We start from the raw sequence: 24,909 nt of genomic DNA, 5'->3' as shown, positions 1-24,909 counted from the left end.
TGAAATAAACTACTAGCCCTTAAATCCTTGTTACATCTTTATCCTGAAGTTATCTTTAAAAAGGTAATATTTACCATTCTAAGTAGTATCCAGAAGGCACACTTTAGTCTGCGGGAAGGCCAGATACATAGACAGATACACAAAGGAGCCTAGGAATACTGTATTTATTAAGAGCTTTGGTCAGAGAAAATGTTTACAGAGGTATACATGCCAAAAACATTAGAGAACAATCCCAATGCTCACAGAAACTTATAGCAGAGACTTTCCAAGGAAGCTGAATAAATGTTAAGAACATTTTTAGAAACACTGATAAGTAATTCAAGAAACACCTTCCCAATAAACTCAAGAATTCCTGAGAGCCACAGAGCTGTGTTGAGGTTAGGCATCTGGGTTAAACGGCAACGAAGGGAATTTTTTTTTTATCCCAAGCTGCTTCAGTAAGTTCCTATGCTATGCACAAGAACAGAAAATAAAAAAGCAACACAGTTTGGGCTAACACATTAAAGACAAGAACTCTGGAGTCTGTTTAACTGTATACTGTGATTCTTTTACAATAAAAGCAAAATGGTAGAGGGAGAGTGATGGAGGATATTTCACATTTGTAATGCTGGAATAGGCTAGCTATTGTGTCTAAGAATAATCTCCTTCAGCATACTCTCATTTTCTTTTTAAAAATGTTTAAAACACACCACCCATTCCCTAAGACGGTCAAACACCTGGCTCTGCTTTAATTTAACTGCAAGAAAAATATTTTAAAACAATTTCATTTTAGCCTTGAATCCTTATTTATTTCCTAGAATCTATAATGTATACAAGGATTTCGGTGACCACACAGGAGCACAGTATGGATCTGATAGATAAGCCTAGAAAAGATCTTCAACTGGAAGAGGAAAGAGAAAGGGAGACAGGTGACAGACAAACGGAAATAGGTTGCTACCAAGTGGAGAAAGAGTTGCTATACTTATTTCACTCCTTTTAGAGAGGGAAACATTTTACCTTTGGGAATTTTGAATTTGTTGTCTTTCTTATACCACAGGCAACCTTGTGGAGTATTCACAATTTTAACAGGGTATTCTGTCTCAGGGCAATCAAAAGCCTTCAACATGAAGTCCGTGGCTAACAAGAGAAAGGAGTAATAATTCAACATTCAACATTCAATAATTCAATAATTCAACATGATTCCCAACAATCTGTTCTTCGTTTTAGAAATCTAGATAACTTTTCTTTGTGGCAAAAATAAGCCAAATTCAAATGCTAGAATATAATAAATTAGTAGAACACAGAAAAGAAAATTCTCTTGGCCTTAAACTAAATGAACTCTGAAGATCTGTAATTTCCTAAGGATTATTCTGATCTCTCTACGTTCTGCTTCTTTGTCTTTCTCAAAGACAGTCTTAACTGTAAGAGGGACCTTTAGCCAGGATAGTTGTATAAACCAATCTATAAACAAATCCATTCTTGAATGAGAATGTCTTTTATCCACCTTATTGACACTTGAAAGTTAACAAAAAAGTTCTGTTCTAACAAAGTCAAACTTGGGGTGCCTGGATGGCTCAGTCGGTTAGGTGTCTGCCTTTGGCTCAGGTCATGATCCCAGGGTACTGGGATCGAGTCCTGCATCGGGCTCCTTGCTCAGCGGGAAGCCTGCTTCTCCCTCTCCCTCTGCTGCTCCCCCTGCTTGTGCTCTCTCTCGCTGACAAATAAAAAAATCTAAAAAAAAACCCCAAAACACAAAGTCAAACTTGTCCTCTAAATTAATGAAAACATAAACTGTTTTACACAAGAAAAAGCAAAAGTTTCAGAGAGTCCCAAGATCTACATTTCAGTCCTGTTTTCTCCATTTACCAACTGACTAGTCTAGGAAAAGTCACTTTGCCTTTTTAAGCCTCAGTTTTTCTCATTCAAAAAAGTAAGAAAACAGTAATGCCTACTCCAGAGTGTTACTGGGAAGCTCAAATAGGAATTCAAATGATACTTTATAAATGTACTATACAGGTGCTATTTGTTTTATTGATACATAAACGGATTAGGTATAATGACTGCTATTTCACTGACCTATGTACTTATTTTCAGCTGGAAGATGAAGATCTGGATTTAATTCGAAATTAGTCTTCCATAGTTCAGCCCAAGAGTTCTCAACATCTGTAGAAATGAAAAACAAACTGATCCAATAAACAATGCAATGCTGAGAATAACAAACCAATTAACAACTAGCCTTCACAAATCGATTCTTCTTTCTCAGGAAAACTATAATATATCCAGGCATGCTAGCCATTTACTACTCAAAGTGTGGTTAGCAGCACTGGTATCACCTGGGAGCTTATTAGAAATGCAGGATTTCAGGCCCTACCCCAGAGCTAGTGAATAAGAATTTATATTTTAATAAGATCTCTAGGTGATATATATGTACACTGAAGTTTCAAAAGTACTTTTCTAAAACAGTCAAAATTCTTCCCCAAACTACCCAGAAAACAGGATTTTTTTCACTAGCTATAATAAATATAAACATAGCAGAAAGTAATTTTCTGCAAAGCAGTATGAATAATGTTCATCTCAAAGTAAACTTCTAAAAAAGTTTATACTTTTTTCCCATAGGAACCATCAGACAAATTATTAAGGAATAAAAATTCTCAGGTGAGTCAAATAAATCTAAACTTGTAGGACAATTATTAAAATATTTTACCTTCCATACTATACTGAGTCCCAAACCATTTCTCCTTGAGGTCACATTTTCCCTCATTAGCACCAGACAGTAGAACAAGATTTGCTTTTTGCGGAACTAGCTGATTAAGGGCTTCAGCAATGACCTAATTGGGGGTGGGGGGGGGGGCGGAGAGACACACACAATAACAACTTTAACCTAATACATCTCTGTTAAAAAGCCAAAGCCATATTATGTTAGGCATCCCCAAGATCCTAGCATCTTGATGCTCATGAAACTCTTTATCTATAGTCATGAACACCCTAATTTATTAAACTTCATTAGTCTATTAGTTGTTTCAAATGTTCCTTTTTTTTTTTTTAAAGATTTTATTTATTTATTTGACAGAGAGAGGCACAGCGAGAGAGGGAACACAAGCAGGGGGAGTGGGAGAGGGAGAAGCAGGCTTCCCGCTGAGCAGGGAGCCCGACGCCGGGCTCGATCCCAGGACCCCGGGATCATGCCCTGAGCCGAAGGCAGACACTTAACGACTGAGCCACCCAGGCGCCCTCAAATGTTTCTTGATAATGCTATAAACTGTGTTCATCTCAAATCCTACCTAATAATAGTACTAGCAGTGAAAATAGCTCTCATTTACTAAGTTTTTCTATGTGCCCAGTAGTGTTTAACATACATTATTTCATTTAATCCTAAAACAACTCTAAGGTATACCCATTTTATAAAAAATAATACTCAGGCTCCTGTTAAAAGTTAAGTAATTTGCCTGGGTTAAAGATTACATAATATGCACAGAATAACACAGCTAGAAATGGCAAACATGAAGTCCTAAACAAGTTTGTACATGATTCCAAAGAGTATGCTTACACTACCTCATCCCCAAGAATCAGTAAAATGATCCCATTGCAAGGCCCCCTTTAATAATCCTTCAGCTATGAGAGGAGTAAACAGATTTTGTGGGTAAGGTTTGGAACCATAACTACCAATTAAACACCATTTCTTTGAGAAAAAACAACAAATGGCGGTTCAGAATAAAATACTTGGACCCCTGGGCCCAATCTTCCTAGGAGATAACAAGAATGCATGATTACTGCTTCCTCCTTTACCTTTCCCTATCTTTAAAATTTTTGAATACCCTATTATATCAAGGTTTCTCCACCTCAGCATTATTAACATCTTGGGCCAAATAATACTTTATTATGGGGTGCTGTCTTTTACACTGTAGGATGTTTAGCTGCCACTTCTGGCTTCTCACCCACTAGATAATCTGCCAAGAGCATCCCCCAGTTATGACAACTGAAATGTCTCCAGACATTGACATTTGACAGACATTTGCCCCTGGGGGGCAAAATCAACCAACTGAGAACTGCCATGAGAACTCATATGGAGCAAAATGACTTACTCCCAATGAGGAAGGAAGGAAAAACCCGACCAAGTATTTATTTGTATGTAATATGGTCTATAAGTCACATGTTTCAAATTCAGAGAATCTTACATTTCTCATAAACATTTTCAAAATGGTTAAAATGTAATTGCCCAGAGTCTCTAACTGAACTAAAAGGTAAGCAAAATAACTCTCTAAGTAAGCCTAGCAACTAAAGCACATAATTCTTAGGAATCACTTTTTTAGTAGATGTTATAACACTTGAAAAATAGTGACAATAATAATACCTAACAAAAGGACTTGATTTTCTCCTCATATTTAAAACATGATCATATACAACAATCATGAAAAATTACCCACAAAACTACTGATATTTCTTCCATTTAAACAAAAAATTTGACAAATTTAACCAAATTTTCTACATTCCCACAGTTCTTAAATATATCTCTGCACTTTCTCCCCTCCTCTTTGTGTAAAAGTAACTCTTAGAAATGAAACCTCCTTACTTCTGGGTTGTATTCAAAAAGAAGCTGATCTCCAGTGAGGAAGTCCTGTAGTGGGTACAGCTGCATGTTTTCACACATATTTTCCACATACTCAACTGGATCTGTCTGTAAAGAGAGAATTATTTCACACCAGAAACTTCCATTATTCTTAATTTACCACAAAATAGAAATAATTTTTCTCTTTTTTTTAACAATGAAACCAAAAGCTTCTGAACAAAAATATACTGAGCAGATATAATTTTAGTTCAAGAATTTGGTGCTCACTCAAGCCCTATGCTGGACATAGCGATTACTTTAAAAAAAGAAAAAAAGAAGGAGGGGGGAATTTGATGCTTGGAATTCTAAGAAAATTTAGCCAGAGAAAACTTACCACCTTAAGGAATTTAACCTGACACCCCTCCAATCCCCATCCTGAGCCCTACAACACACTAGGGTCTAATCATGTCACAGCTTCATCACGAGAGCATTACAAGACTGAACTGTAAATGCTTGTTTATAAGTGCCCCATATGACTGATGTCCTTAAAGACAGGGTCTTCATCATTTTATCACTATAGCACTATCAACCAGAACTATCTGTAAACATGAATCAAATCAATGTAGAAATCAAAATGTGTCATTAGATAAAAGTCTTGATATAAGAAATTATATTAATCAGTATAGTTCCTCAATTTAAAACTGAAAGAATAACCACAAGTTCTATAACCTATGAAGTGAAAATTCTTTTTCAGAGGAAAACAATCAATTTAAGTACTAATTGAGCACCCAGACGTTCAGAATCTTAAAACTGACAAGTCCTTCAGATACCAAGTGGTTCTATTCCCACATTTTCTGAGGAAATACACTCAGATTGATCAGGAGACTTGCCCAAAGTCACACAGTAAATAACAGGCAGAGCAGACACCAGAACTCAGGACTCCTAACATAGCAGCAAACACTCTTTCCAAAATACCACACTATCCAGTCCTTTACCAGACAGTATGGGTTGTTCTCTCATCTAATGGTAGACAGAAGAGAAGTGAAGGTTACTGCATTCATGGAGAAGAAATGAGACATGCATACATCAAACTAGAGACCATAGGTATATGTTATCTACTATATTATCACATAAAAATAGAATAAGAAAAACTAAGGAAAGATTGTTAGCTTTTTTTGTCCCACTTCCCAATTCAGGAAACATTCCTGAATCATCAAGTTGACCAGTCACCTAGGTGCTATTATTATTTAAAATTTTTCTTCCTATTCTGTTCTCATTCTTTTTTTAAGTAAGTTATTCTCACCAGCCACTTACTTATAAATTAACTGCTCTGGTCAGTATGCAACAAAATTGAATGATTCAAAATATTTCCTATGAGAAAACACTAAGGACCCTGGCTAAAAGCATACCTCCAGAGCCAAGGCAATGGAGCAGGTACTAAGAAAAACACTTAAATGCTATTCTTTCATTTTTTTTAAAGATGTAATTCACATATCATAAAATTCACACTTCTAAAGTGCACAATTAAAAATGAAATAAAATTTAAAATAAAGTACACAATTTAGTGGTTAGCATATTCACAAAGTTATACAATCATCACCACTATCTAGTTGGAGAATATTTTCATTGCTCCAAAAGGAAACTCCCGTATCCATTAAGCATTCGATCCCTACTACCCACTCCCCTAGCCACTGGCAACCGCCAGTCTGTGCTGTATCTCTATGGATTTACCTACTCTGGAAATTTCATATAAATGGAATCATGTAACATGTGACCTGTAGTGACTAGGTTCTTTCACTTAGCATGTTTCCAAGGTTCATCCATGTTGTAGCATGAATCAGTGCTTCATTCCTTTTTGTGGCTGAATAATATTCCATAGTGTACATATTCTATATTTTGTTTAACCATGCATTCGCTGACATTTGGGCGTTTCCACTTTCGGGCTATACTTAATACTGCTACTAGAAATACTTGTGTACAAGTATTTGTGTGGATATATTTTCAATTCTCCTGGGTGTATACCTAGAAGAACTTAACAGTAGAGCTCATATGGTAATTGTTTAGCTTTTTAAGGAACTGCCAAACTATTTTCCAAAGCAGCTACACCACTTTGTAATTCCCACCAGCAATGTATGAGGGCTCTGATTTCTCTATTTCTTCTCCAACACTTGTTATTGTCTGTCCTCTAATTTTTTATCTACTACAAACTCTTCCTGCCTTATTATTACATTATTTCTGTTTTTCTGCCTACAGAAAAGCACTTAAACACCCAGTTCATACTGTTGATTTATAAGACATATTGAGTCCAAGTTCCTATGGGAAATAATTTTTTTTAATTTCTTAATTAAGGGCGCCTGGGTGGCTCAGTCAGTTGAGCAGCTGTCTTTGGCTCAGGTCATGAGTCCCACATCCCTGCTCAGTAGAGAGTCTGCTTCTCCCTCTCCCTCTGCCCCTCACCCCTGGCTCGTGCTCTCTCTCTCTAATAAATAAAATCTTAAATAAATATCTTACTTAAATAAGACTGATTTGAATAGTTTGAAAAGGGCATTCTTATTTGCCTTTATTGATGAAGACCAGGAAAAGTCTAAAGAGGAGACATTCCAACTTTGCTAAAAAAACAGAAATTTATAAAAGCCGAAATAATGGGGTGCCTGGTTGGCTCAGTCATTAAGCGTCTGCCTTCGGCTCAGGTCATGATCCCAAGGTCCTGGGATCAAGCCCACATCGGGCTCCCTGCTCCGTGGGAAGCCTGCTTCTCCCTCTCCCACTCCTCCTGCTTGTGTTCCCTCTCTCGTTGTGTCTCTCTCTGTCAAATAAATCTTTTAAATTTGATTTTAAATAAAAGATTTTAAATAAAATCTTTAAAAATAAATAAATAATAAATAAATAAATAAAATAAAAGCCAAAATAAGCTGAGCTACTTGAGTTAACTTAGCAGTTCTCACGGAGATATAGACCTTTCTGATTTGTTCTCACTTTGCACTGATTAGGTTTTAATCTAAGATGTCTTGGGCTCATGTTTTATTTTTTATTTTTTTAAAGATTTTATTTATTTGACAGAGAGAGACACAGTGAGAGAGGGAACACAAGCAGGGGGAGTGGAAGAGGGAGAAGCAGGCTTCCTGCAGAGCAGGGAGCCCGATGTGGGGCTCGATCCCAGGACCCCGGGATCACGACCCGAGCTGAAGGCAGACGCTTAACAACTGCGCCACCCAGGCGCCCCTGGGCTCATGTTTTAAAATCCAGACAAGTATTCATGAATATTGCTAACGGTAAAAAAATGAGGAGCTACAAAAATGGGAGATGTCAGTAAAAAGACATTTTGAAATGATTTGCTAAGAAGAAACTGGAGGGACAGAACAAAAATATCACTCAACCAATGCTGAAAAGCTGATCCCCAAAAAAGGAATCTGGGTATCACTTACGGGTGTAGTCCACAATTCTTGATCCCACTCCTTCCCTGCCATAGTTCTGACCTACATGGTGCCACCACAGCTGATAAGGACACTGAACAAAATTACTCCTGGTAAGGTAGGTGACAGCACTTGTGGAGTTCTATGCTTATCAGTCCACTTATAGGGAGGAGTGTCTATAGGGCTCTGTAATGGCCAATAGGTGTGTCAAAGCAGCCTGTTTTCATAGAATAAGATTTTTAGTTCTATTTCAATGATTCAAGAATACAGAGCAGATTACGTAAGAATCAACAGCAACTGGAAGCTTACAGTTTTTGTGACCTTGTCCTCATGTACCTAAATCTTCTCTACTTATAGTAGAAATTCAGGAAATCATCTCTGGTGATGATCCAAAAAGGCAGCTTCAAGATGCTCTATGAAGCAGTTCTAAATCAGGGGTTTTTAATCCAAGGTCCACAGACACTTCCCACAAGATAGATCAATGGACAAATTCAGGAGTGTGTATGTGCATGAATTGGCTGGGAAGAAATTACATATTTATTTTCACTAACCTCTAAATTAGCATTTTTATTCTATCAGGAATATATGTACAAACCACACCTGTATTAGCAGCATCTATGACTAACCAATAAAAATCACAATATAGTGGGGCGCCTCGGTGGCTCAGTCGATTAAGCATCTGCCTTCAGCTCAGGTCATGATCTTAGAGTCCTGGGTTCGAGCCCCATATCAAGCCCCACACTGAGCTCAGCAGGGAGTCTACTTCTCCCTCTCCCTCTGCCCCCTACCCCCTGCACGTGCACTCTCAAATAAATAAATAAAATCTTAGAAAAAAAAAAAGAATCAGAATATAGTTGTTGCAGATATCTCAAACTCACTGCTACTTAAAACTGAAATAATTGTTAGAACTACCGCTAGACCTTGTTATTTAATGTTAATAAAGATACAGTATTTTTTTTTTTACCATTTTGAGTACTTTATTTCAGTATTCCTTCAAAAACTACTGTATTTTGGGCGCCTGGGTGGCTCAGTTGGTTAAGCGACTGCCTTCGGCTCAGGTCATGATCCTGGAGTCCCTGGATCGAGTCCCACATCGGGCTCCCTGCTCGGCAGGGAGTCTGCTTCTCCCTCTGACCCTCCCCCCTCTCATGTGCTCTCTCTCTCATTCGCTCTCTCTCAAATAAATAAAATCTTTAAAAAAAAAAAAAAACTACTGTATTTTATTTTATTCACTTAGAAACACTATTTCATGAATTGCATTTTATATATATATATATATTTTGTTTGTTTGTTTGTTTTTTAAAGTAGGCTCCACACCCAGCGTGGAGTCCAATGCAGGGCTTGAACTCATGACTCTGAGATCAAGACCTCAGCTGAGACCAACAGTCGGAAGCTTAACTGACTGAACCACCCAGGCACCCCTGGTTTGTACAATATTTAACAATATTGTTTCAATGTAATTTCCTGGGTGTGACAATTTTAGTGAGGTTTATGCAAGAGAATACATTTGTGTAGCAGATACATGCTAAAAAACATTTAGAGGTGAAGTATCATGATATCTGTAATTAAACCTCAATGTTTCGGGAAAAAGATGCATACATGCACATACATATATAAAGAAAGAGAGAGAGGACAGAAAATACGGAAAACTATTAACAGCTGGTGAATTTAGGTGAGGGATAAAGCGGTGGTCACTGTACCACTATGACAATTTTTCTGAGAGATTAAAAAGGTGAAGGGATGAAATACTATTCTGAGGATTCAACAGATTTCCAAAGGGATCCAAGACACAAAAAGGGTTTTAAAGAAACCCTGTTTCAAACTCCTGACCTTTAAGCCTTATATAATACCTTCCCTTCAAAGACACATAGATCATTTAGTTTTTCACAATAACCCAGAGTTCCTTACTTGTGTTTTTCTCATTGCTTATAATGTATCCAAACCTTATCTCTTTTTTAATGCTGAACTCAATTCAAATTTACCAACATCCATGGATCCTTCCCTGTTTCTATTCAGATCAAGGCAAATGCTCTCCTTGCCCTTAAATCGTAAAGCACACCATTTCTAATAGTACATATGGTAATTACTACAGAATTATCCTGTAGAATGTCTTCATAATATTAGAATGCCCAAAGTATCAAGTACCACAGCAAGTTCTCCATGAATGTTTATCAAAAGGATAGACAGATGGATGAGTATATACATAAAATGACTGTCACACAACATGATCTGTGTCAATCTGCCTAATCCTCTCGCTGTTACTCAATATACATACTTAAAAACACAAGAGTTAATTTTCAGATAACCTCAAGGCCATCTTAGGACTCACATGACAGAGAGTGGCAGAATTAAAACTCCAGTGACACTTCCAAAAAGAGGAATAATGTCCACACCAGTTTCAACTTGGTCACAGATAACATTCAAAAAGAATTTGACTTCCAGTACCTGTTCTTGGTAATGAAATTCATTATCCTCAATTTTCTGAATCTCTTCAAAAATTCTGTGAAAGAAGAAAATTATAAGTAGAAGATACATTTAAATTTCTTACTAGAATCCTCATCAAGAAAAGAGAAGAAAGAGGCTGGCCACATAAATGTAAACCCTTAACGTTTCAAGTTTCCCATGCAGTATTCACACGTAGAAGAATCAGGATATGGAGCCAGTGAAGGAACTTAAGCAGGAAATGCCTGAAAAACCATCATGGTAGGACTAAAGCATGTCTATTTGGCAGCCTAAAGGCTAAAACACACTAGAACTGATTCCTAGCCTAATTCTAATATGTACTTATTACCTTTTTTCTGGGCCTAGCTTCTGCAGCATTTTCAAATACTGGAAGACGGTATGAGCAACCTGAAAACAAAACATCTGATTATGCTTTTGCATAAAGTAATATCTACATTTTTTAAATTCCATTTTAATTATTTACCTCATAGAAATGTTCATAACCCTCATCAGTCAATGTAATGGAAATGCTGAACACTGAGTAAGTAGAATTTTGCTCAAATCCTGTCTCACCATTTCCACCAAATAGTGCAAGAGCCCAGCACCTATTAAGAAAAAATGAATCCAATCAGTATCTTGGGATTGACAGTCTACAAATACTTCAAATTAACAAAATAGGTAGGCTTTCTATGTAAAATTTGGGAAGCTCAGAGGCAAACATGCTTTCCAAAAGTAAGTTTATTTTTTTTTTAATTTTTTTTTTTTTTAAGATTTTATTTATTTATTTGACAGAGGGAGAGATAGCGAGAGCAGGAACACAAGCAGGGGGGAGTGGGAGAGGGAGAAGCAGGCTTCCCGCTGAGCAGGGAGCCTGATGCGGGGCTCTATCTCAGGACCCTGGGATCATGACCTGAGCTGAAGGCAGACGCTTAACAACTGAGCCACCCAGGCGCCCCAAAAGTAAGTTTAAAAGTATAAATCTTTAAAGTACAAGGCTTCCCAAACAACTGCAGTGCATGCAAGAATCACCAGAAGGAAATAATAGCATATTTACGGAAACACTAACATATATTACAACATAGTAAAACATTAATAGTTTTATGAAGACACAGTAATTTCTGTTGAAGAGAACAGCACAAAATATTAAAATTATGGAGGCATTTCACTCATCCCTTTTGAACTTGTCTCCCAGAAGAAGCTTAGAATACTTCAGATATATCCCTACTTAGGATGTTGAATAAGCTCTTTGAGACTATCAGCTAACCTCTATAGGTTGTCTAAGAAAGAAGCAATGAGACTATATCTTTTCCTACTAGAATAATCCCGAAAACTTAAAACAAGAAGGGAGGAAGCCAGAATGAAGAATGTGAAATTCTAATGAAGTTTGGTAAGGTAGAAAGATTGTGCACACCTCAAGGCATACTGCATTTATTACGTAAGGTATATATGTAACTAATACCATTAGTTTATTCTTTCATAATATCCCTGGTCTTTTAGCTTTCTTTGAATGTTCTAGTCATATCAGTGCTTTAAAGTACTTAAATTTCCCATCTTCCTGTCCATTCTTGAATTAGTGTACAGAAAAATCAAACAAGGAAGTATTTTAATTATTGGCCCTGATTTAAAGCTATCTTTCTATGATTTGACTAGGCAACTTACCCAAGTGCTTAAATGCATTAGGAAACATTCTGCTAACACAGCTGCTTATAATGCTCATAGTCCCACTATCTGTTGTTATTTCTCTGCCCAGTGTAGTTTTCATTAAAGTCCACCTTCTGGGTTGGGAAAGGCTGGAGATCCATAGCATTTAAATAACCGACTTCTTTACTATTCAAATCTAAATTCTCTTTTTTTTTTTTTTTAACATTTTATTTATTTGACAGAGAGGCACAGTGAGAGAGGGAACACAAGCAGGGGGAGTGGGAGAGGGAGAAGCAGGCTTCCCGCGGAGGAGGGAGCCTGAGGCGGGGCTTGATCCCAGGACCCTGGGACCATGACCTGAGCTGAAGGCAGACGCTTAATGACTGAGCCACCCAGGCGCCCCTCAAATCTAAATTCTTGATTAGAGCTAACCTTTTATGTAACTCTGGAATCCACTTATTTATGATTTTTAAAATTTTGTGTACAACTAACTTCCCATAAGGGCTAAAAGGTGGCTTCCAAGGAAATACACAAATATAATAGGGCTATTAAAATAATTTAGGTATTAAAGTGACTATAATTAAACATTAGATTTGATTCTAGGCCTTCTGGCAAATAAAACAAGACTAGGTTATAGAATGCTTATTGTCTATTATTTTTCAGAGACTGCTACACTGAAAATACTTATTAATTAAATACTTGTTTTTTTTTTTCTTTTAAAGATTTTATTTATTTATTTGACACACAGCGAGAGAGAGAACACGGCAGGGAGAGTAGGAGAGGGAGAAGCAGGTTTCCCGCCGAGCAGGGAGCCCGATGAGGGACTCGATCCCAGAACTCTGGGATCAGGACCTGAGCTGAAGGCAGACATTTAACAACTGAGCCACCCAGGCACCCCAATACTTGCTTTTTTCTAAGGTAAGAAAGAATGCTGCCTTTGCCTTCATGCCCAACCAGCCAAGAGATATAATGAAGTGGCTTCACCCTTTAAAAAAAAATGTTAAGGTCAAAAATAAAAATAATTAAGGTATAAGCACACAAGGAATTCTTACTTCAAATATTATGATATTTAAGAATATGATTATAAACTTATTATCACATAAATTCCACCACACATGAAATTATTATTAATTTGATAAGAGCAAGGTAAAAACAGAAAACATGATAAAATTTAACTTCTTTATCTGAAATCACTGACTATGTTCATTACAAAATTAAGACTACAACTTTTTCTCTTGAATGCCAAACTTCTTTTTATGGTAAAATCTTTCATTTTTGTTTCACCCAAAATGGAAATAATACAGATTATCATTTTAGAACCTAATACAGAGAATGAATCCCTCAGTGTCAGGAAAAGCTTTCAGTATTGCATCAAGCTCTGTAGTAAAATGAAATGTGTTGCTTTATGGGTCAGAAAAATCTAGCTTATAGTTTTAGTTATTCCTTTAAGTAAATGCATGATCTTGAACAAGAGACTTAACCTCATTGTATTTTTCTTTTTCTCTTTACTTGCCCAGCTACTTACTCATAGAGTTTTCGTGACAATGTAATGTAAGTGTAACAGGTGTAAAAATGTTACATTATATAATAACATACTTCAATAGTCTGAGTAGTTGTATATATATTATTTAAACTGTCTTTTCCTACTGGCTTCTACTATAATTTCAGAAATGTATTCCTACCAAAACAAAAATATATAGAAAAATGAAGTTAGGAAATCTAAGCATTCTTAAATTTTAAAATTAGTTTAAGGAGTTCAATAAACTCTTAGAAGTTAAGATCAACTACATAAGCAATCCCCAAACCCCACACAAAATTGTTTCAAAATATGAATTTGAATTATATCTATACTAAGACTGATGTAGGGGAAGTAAATTAGTTAAAGAATGAATGCCATAGATTACACAACATCTGCATCTGAACAAAACTAACAGTTTTGTATTTGGTTACTCTGTAGGGATAAACATTTGCTTCTTTGTGGGGAACAAAAAAAAAAAAAAAGGCTCCCCCAAAAGGCTAATTCACATAATTAGAGATTCAAAATGAATCATGATGAAGGGCACATTAAAACAAATAAATCATCCATAAAAATTAATAACTGGATGGAAACATACAGAAATTTTAACATTCTTTGGAAAACATAATCATGAATTACTTTTTCCTGCTTTTCAGTAATTTTCAGGATTTCTGCAATAAACTACCTTAGTAATCAATCAGAGGATAAACAAGCCTTTGTTAATTAGAAAAATAAGCATTGCCCAAAAAAGGAAGAACAGTATATATAGTATAGTTTCATCTCCATAAAAAGAATGTTTCATATTCACTGTTTAATGTCTGAAGGATATATAAGAAACTATTAATGTTGGGCCTATTTTTCAGGAAACAAAAATTGGAAGCACAGCTTTACTTTTTACTTAATACCCTTTTGTCCTATTTTAATATTTTACAAGCACGTATTTTTTTATAGTAAAAAGTTAAACAAATAGAATAAACTTTTAAATATGCATATAATAATTTTAACACTTTTGGGGACACTCTACCATAACTACACAATTAATGTATATTGCTTTTTCCTGTATTATCCTTGCACCAAAAGCAATTAGACAATACACATTCTCTGCTTTCTCACTGGAGGCATACCATTCTTGTTAACTTGATAGGATGATTGAATATTTTATCATATATGTGAAAAAAAAAGTTTTTACTGAGCTTAAGCAACATTATTTTCCTTCTGCTTGTTATCCTCATGGGTTTGTTTTGTTGGTAATGGTTTTAAAAAAATAAAGTAAATTTTTATCAGTTCATTAGCATTTGTTTTTAATCAGAAAAGTATTTGTAGGCATTGACTGATCCTTATCTTTAAAGAACTTCTTGCCCATGCTATTCTGCTCATATAACTATATAAATAAGTTGGGAAAATGTTTTCCTAATCTATATAACTCTTCCCTAACTCATTACCACCTCAAAGGTGTAGGTCCTTCAGATTTAGGTTGTAGTCATATTCCAGGCTCAAAATCATTTTACTTTTGACAAGCTCAAACTGAATGTTCACCACTGACAAATAAATCATAAGCTAATATATTTTTGTACTCGAAGTACTAAAGAAAATAATTATAAAAGTTAGCATTCACACAAAGATACTTAATTTCAAAGACTCAGGAAAGGAAACTAGCTATAAGAAAACTCAGTTTTTATACCTAAGAAGACATTAAAATATATAGCCAGGCTTGAAAACTCCAGTAGTGAGGTCCCAGTTTATCACATAACAGAACCCTCAAATTGAAACCATTTAATATGCTTTCAAAATATCACTCTCATTCAGTTTCCAATGGAGTAAATTTGCCCTGAACTCTTACCTGTAATGTTGCTGTTGAGGGGGAAGTGCCCATGTGATGGTCAGAGCATGAATTTTTCTGATTGGAACAACTAAACAAAAATATTTTTCAGAAAAACAGATATAAGTGTTTCTCCATAATTTTTTTTATGCTACACGAATTTTTTTAATTCAATATATTTCATCCTCCAACAGGGGAAGGTTAAATACAATGCAATTATTATTTCAAGTTGCCAATTTTCCAATTTGAATAATGTAATTTTTATAAATTTCTTTTCAGTTTGGTTTCACAGGTAGAGAAAACAGATAAAAGAACTATGAAAATAGGAAATGCTCCTAAGAAGGATCCCTTCTTGCAAGAAAGGATACAGGACTAGAAGTCAGGAGACCCATGGTCGAAATCTAGCCCTACTTCTATCTTGCTATATGTGTTTATGTAACCTTGAGGAAAATCATTCTCATTTAAATCTTTCTCTGTTTTCTTATGGTATGGAAAGGGGGTTAGGTTAAAGTAGCTCTACAATTCTTCCCAGTGCTATTACTCTATGATTCTATGAAGAGAAAATATAAAGCCAGAAAGAATACAACAGAAAATAAGTTGTCTCTGGGAAGAGTCAACTTAGATAGAATGGAGCAGGCAGCAGATAAAGGGTGTGACAAAACAGTCATTGATCAAAGAAAGGGAAGAGGAGAGAGACTGGCAATGGGGTAAAGGAAGAAGAGGAGGGAATACCTAGGCAATCAGGAAAAAGAGGGAAAAAAATCTGCCATGATAAAAGAGCAAAGAAAGAGAAAAGGTGAATTAGGAATATTTCTGCAATATTCACTATGGACAGATTGTTTTGTAAATTATAGCATAACCATGTGATGGCTCATTGGGAAATTCTCACAAATATATTAAATGAAAAAAGCAAGAGATAGAAGTATATATACTTTATCATCTCAGCTATGTTAAAATATACCTATAGAAACGAAAGGAAATTTGCGAAAATAACTTCTCTACACGGTAAGATTTAAGGGTGATCTTCCCATTTCTTTACACTTTATTTTTATTTTTATTTTTATTCATTTAAAAAAATTGTTTTTATAATTGAGATAAAAGGAAATAATTTCCAAAGTGTTATCCCTCCTCTATTTTTCTCTTTTTAAAGGTAATAAAGAGCAGAGCATAGATAAAATGAAATAGGAAAGAAATGGAAACCAAAGGACAAAAGGGAACAACAAGGGGAAAACAGGGTGAAAGCATAAAACAGACTTGAGTAGCAGCAGGGCAGCAGACAAATCTGCCGCCCGTTACTGGCCTGCTGTCTGTCACTAACTGGAGATCTCCTCTGTCCTTCTACTCCCTTTCCAACCCAGCTGTACTTTCTGTTGTGTTGTCATTTTCAAAGAAAATTGGCAGCCTCAATTAAGTTTTAGAGAATGCGCTACAGTTATTTCAAACAGTTTTAAACCTTTGGTTCACGAACCTCTATAAAGTTTGTTAAATGCTGGTGTGTCAAATGGATCCGTTAAATGGCCAAAGTTTGGTTTGGGTAACCCACTGAAAATAAAACAAATATATTAAAATTTAATTGGCAAAAGCCTTTATAAGCAGTATCTTTAGGGATGCCTAACTGATAGGTATTTATAATCTATTCTACATACTCCTGGCTGAAAAGCATTCTAGGCATAAGCAAATAGATGGCAACAAAGCCACCAAAATCCTGAGCTTAACCTATTCTTCACCTCAGTCCCAGTAACTCGAATATCTCTAAAACTCATGGGAGACAGAAAACAATGAAGTGAAGTGAAGGGACCTCCCCTCCCAATATTTACTGCCTCTATCAGCCCCATTCAACTTCAGTTCTCCTCCCATATAAAGCCATTTCAGAAAGAAGACATACTAGAGATATTTTTTTTTAATTCAACAAGTATATATGGAATGATTATTGAGTATCAAGCACTGTATTAGGTACTTTGGTATTTAAAAGACATGGACTCTCCTTCTAGAGGCTTCTCATCTGGTTGAGGATATTGTTAACTGTTTCTTCTAAAATATGGTCAATATGCATTATTATTAAATACCCAGAACACTTTTTAACCTGTCTGATTAAGGAACCAAAGTTGTTAGTGAATATTATTTAAGAGAACTTCCAAAAATGCTTATCAGGGATTGACAGGACCTAATGAATTCCTCTAGGCAATATACCTCCGATTTTTTTGCTAAAGGTTCACAGTAAAACACATTTCAATCTACCATTCGACATTTCCATAGCTCATACTCATTTCTTATCAAAACAAACAAAACAAACAAAACAACCCCACAACTTTGGCATGGCTTTCATTATCTTTCCATACATAAAAAGTACTGCTAATTATCAATGGAAATTTACATAAAGCCAAGTTAATAATAACCAACCAGTTGTTACTACAAATTATTCTAACATTTCCACAGCCAATTTTGCGTTCATAAATTATGTCCTAGAATGAGGAGCTGGAAAAAAAATCTAACTTACTCACCTGATGCAAGAAAAAAACCTGATTTCATTTATTGTATTAAAATACAAACTACTAGGAGTAGGAAGGACTTAATTGCTTCAGAATTAATTTTTTGGTATTCTTTGTAACAAAAATGTTGTAACAAAGTGTATCTTAAATATTTGTATTATTTTGATGAATTTGAGGTAGACAAAAAGTAGTAGCTTTTTGAACTGGAACCATATATGCAATTTCTAGTAAAAGATAATTTGGTTCAACTACATGAAATAGACTTTTTAGTTAGTATGGGAAGTCAATCGTAACCTACAAGATTATTTGTTTTACGGGGGAGAGCATTCCAAGTCCCAAACAACCGACTTAAGAAACAAACTTTCAGAACACAATTTGTTCTGAGGGATACAAGTGTATATACATATATATATATATATATATATATATATATATATATATATATGTATATATTCTGCCTCTCAATATAATACCTGCTTTTATATCACAGTTTCAAACACTCTATACAGTAACAGAAAAACTCTGAATAAATGTAAAAGGAGCCATAAAATCTTCAGCATTACTGCTTACTGTAAGTTTACAAGCTTATAAATTTTGAACTACAGAAATTATAGAAACTTGGGTTCTCATCTTAGTTTTCCCACTCAAAGACTGTGTGATCTTGCTAAACCACTTTAGGTTTTAATTTAATCACCTGTTTAAAAAATAACACCCCCCCCCCCAAAAAAAAAGAACCTCTGGGACTCATACAAGAAGATGCCTCTTTAACTCTAAAAGTATATGGTTTATGAAAATGTCTTACTTGTTTGGTATCTGAGAGAAGATTTCAGTCACCCACTTTTCCAAAGTATCCAGTGTTTCTTGTGGGGAGGGCAGGAAGGAAACAGGGAAATGCAAGGTTGTTATTTAAGGTAGAAATGCAATTAGATTTCTCTCCTATTTTTAGGTATAAAACAAAGGAATACTTTGATTTGGGCTTTACTTGCCACTCCTTAACCAGTAATGAGTAACAACAACAACAAAAATAACAGTTAAGTATTTCTAGCTGATAAAGTTAGAAAAAGTACACAAGTAAAAAAAAAAGTTTTTGTTTATCATTAGGCAGTGTGGAGGGCCAAGAGATTAACAATATACCAACCATCCTCCTACTCCATTCCAAAACTTACTTCCTCTAGGAAGGTTTCTCCCAATTAACCCACACCATACTGATCCTTCTTTCTCAGCATCTCATTAGTACTTTTACACTCCATTTATTTTACATTATTTTATACTTGCTAAGGTTTTGATCTGTAAGTATTCCTCTTACGTTTCATATGATTTTCACCTTCTTTTGATTCTTATATTTCATACAAAATTCTTTTGAAATTTCTAGTAAAGCAGATCTAAGTGCAAAAAGAAACCTTTTCCCTTTATCTCACTGACTCATTACTATCAATGAATAGTATTTGTTAGTTCCAACAGACATGTTTCACTAATTTTCAAGAGGTGCCCCAGTAAAAACCAAGATACAAATTAAATTAATCAAGCTCTGAATCTATTATATACCATTTATATAGATATTGAAATCTTATTTTATGCACTTAAAAAACACTATTTTATAAATTGTATAATATACATATATAACCTTTTTTTTAAGCCCAGCATGGGGCTTGAACTCACTACCCTGAGATCAAGACCTAAGCTGAAATCAAGAGTCCAATGCTTAACCTACTGAGCCACCCAGGCACCCCTAGATATTTAACTTTTAAATGGTATAATAAATGCTAAAGCTTAAAAACAACTGAATTTAAATTGCAAGTTTCTCTTATCAAATATCTAGGACTTACTTTAGAAATTTGCAACAAGCATTAATAAGCTCTTATATTTATCATCACAGAGGAAGAGAATGCAAAGGAAATAATACACAGTTGAAGAAAAATGCACATTTGTGACAGACTTGGAAATAAATTGTAAATTATACACCGAATATGGAACTGCCTATTTTAACAAATGCTGTAAAAGGAATCTAGAAGCACATCTGTAGTCTGAACAAAAGAATCTACCATTCTGTATCCATAGCTTTACATTCAAGTCAACTTTAGTAGACTAATTTTGACCCTAAATGCAAAAATGTTTTATATTTAAGTGCCAAGTTAGCTCTAATTTTAATTTTGACATGACAGAACAAAATTTGATAAAAAGGAAGAGTCATATCAGGTGAGAAGGTTACTTTTTCAAAAATAAATGTGCAAACTATAAGATATGTCAAAAAAGAACAGTTTGACAACTGAACAAAAGAGATTGCAATATAAAGAAAACAAAAGAAAGCTACCATTTCTTTAATGAGAAAAAGTTAATACAAGTTACTGAAGATAATGATAAAAGAAGGAAAAGAACAGAAGTACTGATCAATACATTTAAGATACTTTTGCTATCATTACTATGATGGATTTCAATTAATCATGCCATTTTACTGGACCCTATGTAAAGATGAAAAGATAGACACCTTGCCCTGTCAGAGTTTATGATCAATACAGATTAAATGCAAAGCCAAAGATAACAGAGGCAGCATCTGAATGTGACTTAAAAGACCAATTCATGACCTATTAGTACATTAGTATATTCACAGACTAGCCTAGACTAGCCTAGAGATAAGACCTTTCTTTCTCTAAAAGAAAAAAACATTTGCCTGAGAATCAGATGATGCTGTGCTTCCCTAAGCTGTGCCCTTGCTATATGACTTTTCCAAATCCTGATTTCCTTTAGGTCATATTAGGATCAAGCACTAAAATAATTAATAGTACACTGCAACACTAATTCTAAGGGCAGTAATAGATAGTATACTACCTTTGGATTGAACCACTAAAGTCATGTAATGAGCAGAATAGTAACGCATCCAGAATTCTCTCAATCTAGCATGCGTATCAATATTATTCCTTTTTGGCTCATGTTTGAGTGTCTCAGCATTTCCTGTAAAAAAGGATGAAAAAGATCACAGAAATATAATAAGTTTACTTTGAACTATACTGAAATTAAAAAATTTTTTAAAGTTTACTTTGTCAAAAGTCTCCACAGCAAAAATGCATACTATGCTACTAATACATAAGTAATGAAATAACCTAAATGACTCAAGAATATAGAACTAGTGTATAACAAACAATAATATCAATATACGACAAAAATTCACAAAAACAATTCTGACATATATTTTAACACATAGGAATTAATCTCCACTTGGCAATACCTTAACAACAGCAGTTGTCTTAAGCTTCCTCTCTTAATAATTAGTCTAGTATTCAATTCAGGTTTTATCTCTGAATTATTTTATTAATATTCTACATAATCCTTAAAAATAAACCATATAAACTAAGGTTGTCATATAAAATGTATATAACTGTACAAAATAAACAGGGAAGCAAACATCCTTTGAATGAAGTTCTATTTATTTATTTCCCATTTTTTAAATTTAAATTCAATTAATTAACATATAATGTATTATTGGTTTCAGAGGCAGTGGTCAGTGATTCAGTCTTATATAATACCCAGTGATCATTACATCACATGCCCTCCTTAATGTCCTTCATTCAGTTACCCCATCTTCCCTATCCTCCCTCCCCTCTAGCAACCCTCAGTTTGTTCCCTATGATTAAGAGTCTCTTATGGTTTGTCTCCCTCTCTGATTTCGTCTTGCTTTATTTTTTCCTCTCTTCCCTATGAGCCTCTGTTTTGTTTCTTAAATTCCACCTATCAGTGAGATCATATGATAATTGTCTTTCTCTGACTGACTTATTTCACTTAGCATAATACCCTCTAGTTCCATCCACGTCACTGCAAATGGCAAGATTTCTTTTTTTTTTTTTTGATGGCTGAGTACTATTTAGATCAACTATCCCAGATTCTACAGTATGGTCAAGAGGGTTAATATGAGGTTATAACTGAATTCTAACACTAAGAAAAAGCCATTATGAAAAACAGATACTATTTAAACAGCTTACTGATTAAACAAAATTTGGTCACAGCTCAAAAACTATTACAGAAATCATTGCTGAATCTCTGTTGATAAATGGAAATGTCAGGCTGGGGTAGAGCACAGACTTTATAATCATATAAACAGAGGTTCAAATCTCATATCCACCACTGTGTGATTTAAGCAAATTAAATAACTTCCCTGAGCCTGTTTTTTATCTTTAAATGGAGATAATGGTACCTGGCTCATAACATTGTTACGATGATCAAATGAGGTAATTCATGTAGTGTTAGCAGAGTATCTGATACTCAAAAAGCATTCACAAAATGTTAGGTGCTATTCTTGATATACCCAATGTTAGAGAACCAAATACATGCATGCTCAACTATTTTCTATTTGAAAAGCTGCCTACTTATCCTAAAAGGTAAAAGGAACCTAACTACTCTGCTTTCATAATCTTCCATTCTTTATCAACTTTTCCTATTTTCAATCTTCCTCAATTAGAAAATATGAAATAAGATGAAGTATTTAGCATCTTACCCCAAAAAAATTTCCCCATAGGATGTCCAGGTCTTGCAAGGCTTCCAAACAACATTTCTTTTCTGTTTGCATCAGAAGGTCTTGCAAGTTGATATTCTGTCAGTTTTAAAGAAACACTTTTAATAAAATGAAATTCAGTATTTGCTTTATTAATGGAAATTCAAGAACTGAACTGCACAGAACTGAAAGTAAGGAAGTAACAAAAATTAATGTTGGGGGGGCCTGGGTGGTTCAGTCGTTAAGCGTCTGCCTTCGGCTCAGGTCATGATCCCAGAGTCCAGGGATCGAGCCCCACATCGGGCTCCCTGCTCCGCGGGAAGCCTCCTTCTCCCTCTCCCACTCCCCCTGCTTGTGTTCCCTCTCTTGCTGTGTGTCTCTCTATCAAATAAATAAATAAAATCTTTTTTTAAAAATAAAAAATTAATTTTAAAAAATTAATTTTTGAATTGTGTGTTATAAGACTGAAGTGGGTAACTCAATGACGTAGCCCAGACTCTATGACTTTACATAGTCTGTAATTTTGGGCAGTCAGTACACCTTTCTAGAGGTTTTCCCTTATTTTCAAATGAAACAAGATAGTTAATGACCTGAAGGTTTCAATTCTAGGATGCTATGTCCAAGAATTTACTGATAAAGTGCTAATAAAATGTTAAATCAAATTCCTTATTACCTGGGAACTTTGTCATATATATTGTTGAAATTTCCTCCAAAACCAGCTATGTCAGTAAGAAAGTATTAACGGTTAAGAAAAATCAATGTGAAGTCAGAAATATCTTGGCTAGAATCCAACTTCTGCCATATACTAAGCTGTACAACCTTGAGGATATTCTCTAACTTTCCTGATTCTATTTCAGCATCTATAAAATGGAGTTACTAGTACTTAGTTCATAGGATTTTTATAAGGATTAAATAAAATAAGATATATTCCTTCAACAATTATTTACTGAACATCTACTATGAGGCAGGTACTACTGAACCAGTTGCTAGAGGTAGAAATGTGAAAAAAAAAAGGGGGGACCCAGGCCCTGCCCTCAAGTAGTTTATATTCTAGTAGCGGAGATAAACAATAAATAAACCAACAAATAGATTCTAAACATAATATCAGTGGTGGGTGCTATAAGAAAAATAAATCTGTGTAAGAGAATAGAGAGTGACAACAGGGTGGTCATAAAAGGACTGAGGAGGTGACAAGTGAGCAAAATCCAAATAAAGTGAGGGTGATATCATAAGTTTTGGGGAAGTTTTCTAGGTACGGAAATTATAAATTCAAAGGCTTTAAGAGACAAGAAATACCTCACTGAGTTCAAAGGCAGCAAAGAGGCCAGTGGAGCTGTTTAATAATCACAGGAGCTTAGAGTCAATAGAAATTGCAGTTTGCTATGGTTAAGTGTTAAAACACATAGGGTATTACGAAAATATAAAAGGACTGTCACCTAACTAATTTTGTCTTATTTGTGTGTGTGAATTTATTGGGGGGGGGCACTTAGAAATGGAGGCTTTCTGGGGAATGACTCAAGCTGAGCACTGAGGGACAAACTAGAGTTTTCTAGGGAATAGGAATAGAAGGAGAAATGGGAGTGTGTAAAACATTCTAAGGAGAAAATCTTAAAGGAGAAGGAGATTATGGCACCTCTGAAACAGATATAGTTTTTTGGTTGAGCAAATGTTCAGAATCAAAGCAGAGGCAAGACACCAGGCTGAAGAGATAAGGAAAAAAAAATTTTTGAAAAAAACTGGGGAAATGGCTGATTCTGGAACTCTAAGTACTAACCTCTCTAAGCCTATGGGGATAAGGATGTCAAATATGGAAAATGGGGAATAACAATCACAACAATGCATATAATACATGCTCAATAAATGTCAGCTATTATTATTTATCATAGGAGTAATGGCAAAGCATTGCATATGTTTAATAAACATCTGCAGATGTTAGGAGAGTCACATTACCAGATTTGGACTTTAGCATTTAGTTGTAAAAGTGGAGAATGGGTTGAAGGGAAGCAAAAGTAGAGACAAGAAAACTGATCAGGGGTCATCACTGTTATATTTGAAGAGAGTGGAAACTAAAGTGGTGACAGTAGGGAAGGGAAGAAACAGAAGTAAACGTATTCAAAATACTTTAGTTATAAACCATAAAGTCTAAATCAATAATGGGACAGTAAAAAATATATACATAGCTTCAACAAAGTAAATTAAAAAAAAAAAACAAAAAAAACTCCGTTAAAAAAATATGAAGATATGGCTACAAGACAAGAAAAACAATTCCATTATAAAGTGTGGTAGGTTGAATAAGAGCCCCCAAAGATGTATACATCCTAATCTCCAAAACCTGTGAATGGGTTACCTTACATGGTAAAAGGAACTTTGCGGGTATGAATTAAATTAAGGATCCTGAGAAGGAGAGGTTATCCTGGATTATCTGGGTGGTCCTAATATAATCCTAAGGGTCCTTATAAGAGAAAGGCAAGAGGGTCAAAGTCACAGAAAAGACACAAGCAGAGTTCAGAGAGAAGGTTCTACCCTGATGACTCTTTTAAGACAGAGAAAGGAGTCATAGCCCAGGGACACAAATGGTAAC

The 24,909-nt window shown here is 35.0% G+C and overlaps 1 protein-coding gene across 2 annotated transcripts in view; it reads right to left on the bottom strand.

The window, feature by feature from the left end:
• NRDC (nardilysin convertase) overlaps nucleotides 1–24,909 on the bottom strand; it is a 107,727-nt gene that overhangs the window by 12,526 nt on the left and 70,292 nt on the right. For both annotated transcript variants that reach the window (XM_032429127.1, XM_032429133.1), the window contains 13 exons: nucleotides 22,332–22,427; nucleotides 20,672–20,794; nucleotides 18,648–18,705; nucleotides 16,825–16,898; nucleotides 15,378–15,447; nucleotides 12,929–13,006; nucleotides 10,865–10,985; nucleotides 10,730–10,788; nucleotides 10,384–10,438; nucleotides 4,550–4,654; nucleotides 2,684–2,807; nucleotides 2,056–2,142; nucleotides 997–1,116 (listed from right to left, as the gene is read on the bottom strand). In XM_032429127.1, the coding sequence (XP_032285018.1) occupies nucleotides 997–1,116; nucleotides 2,056–2,142; nucleotides 2,684–2,807; nucleotides 4,550–4,654; nucleotides 10,384–10,438; nucleotides 10,730–10,788; nucleotides 10,865–10,985; nucleotides 12,929–13,006; nucleotides 15,378–15,447; nucleotides 16,825–16,898; nucleotides 18,648–18,705; nucleotides 20,672–20,794; nucleotides 22,332–22,427 (1,170 nt within the window). The remainder of the gene's footprint in view (nucleotides 1–996; nucleotides 1,117–2,055; nucleotides 2,143–2,683; nucleotides 2,808–4,549; nucleotides 4,655–10,383; nucleotides 10,439–10,729; nucleotides 10,789–10,864; nucleotides 10,986–12,928; nucleotides 13,007–15,377; nucleotides 15,448–16,824; nucleotides 16,899–18,647; nucleotides 18,706–20,671; nucleotides 20,795–22,331; nucleotides 22,428–24,909) is intronic.

The sequence above is a fragment of the Phoca vitulina genome, unplaced genomic scaffold (assembly GCF_004348235.1).
Source record: "Phoca vitulina isolate PV1807 unplaced genomic scaffold, GSC_HSeal_1.0 scaffold2, whole genome shotgun sequence".
NCBI classification, from domain to species: domain Eukaryota; kingdom Metazoa; phylum Chordata; class Mammalia; order Carnivora; family Phocidae; genus Phoca; species Phoca vitulina.
Note: the sequence above shows the minus strand (reverse complement) of the source record. Positions and strands in the feature narration are given on the sequence as shown.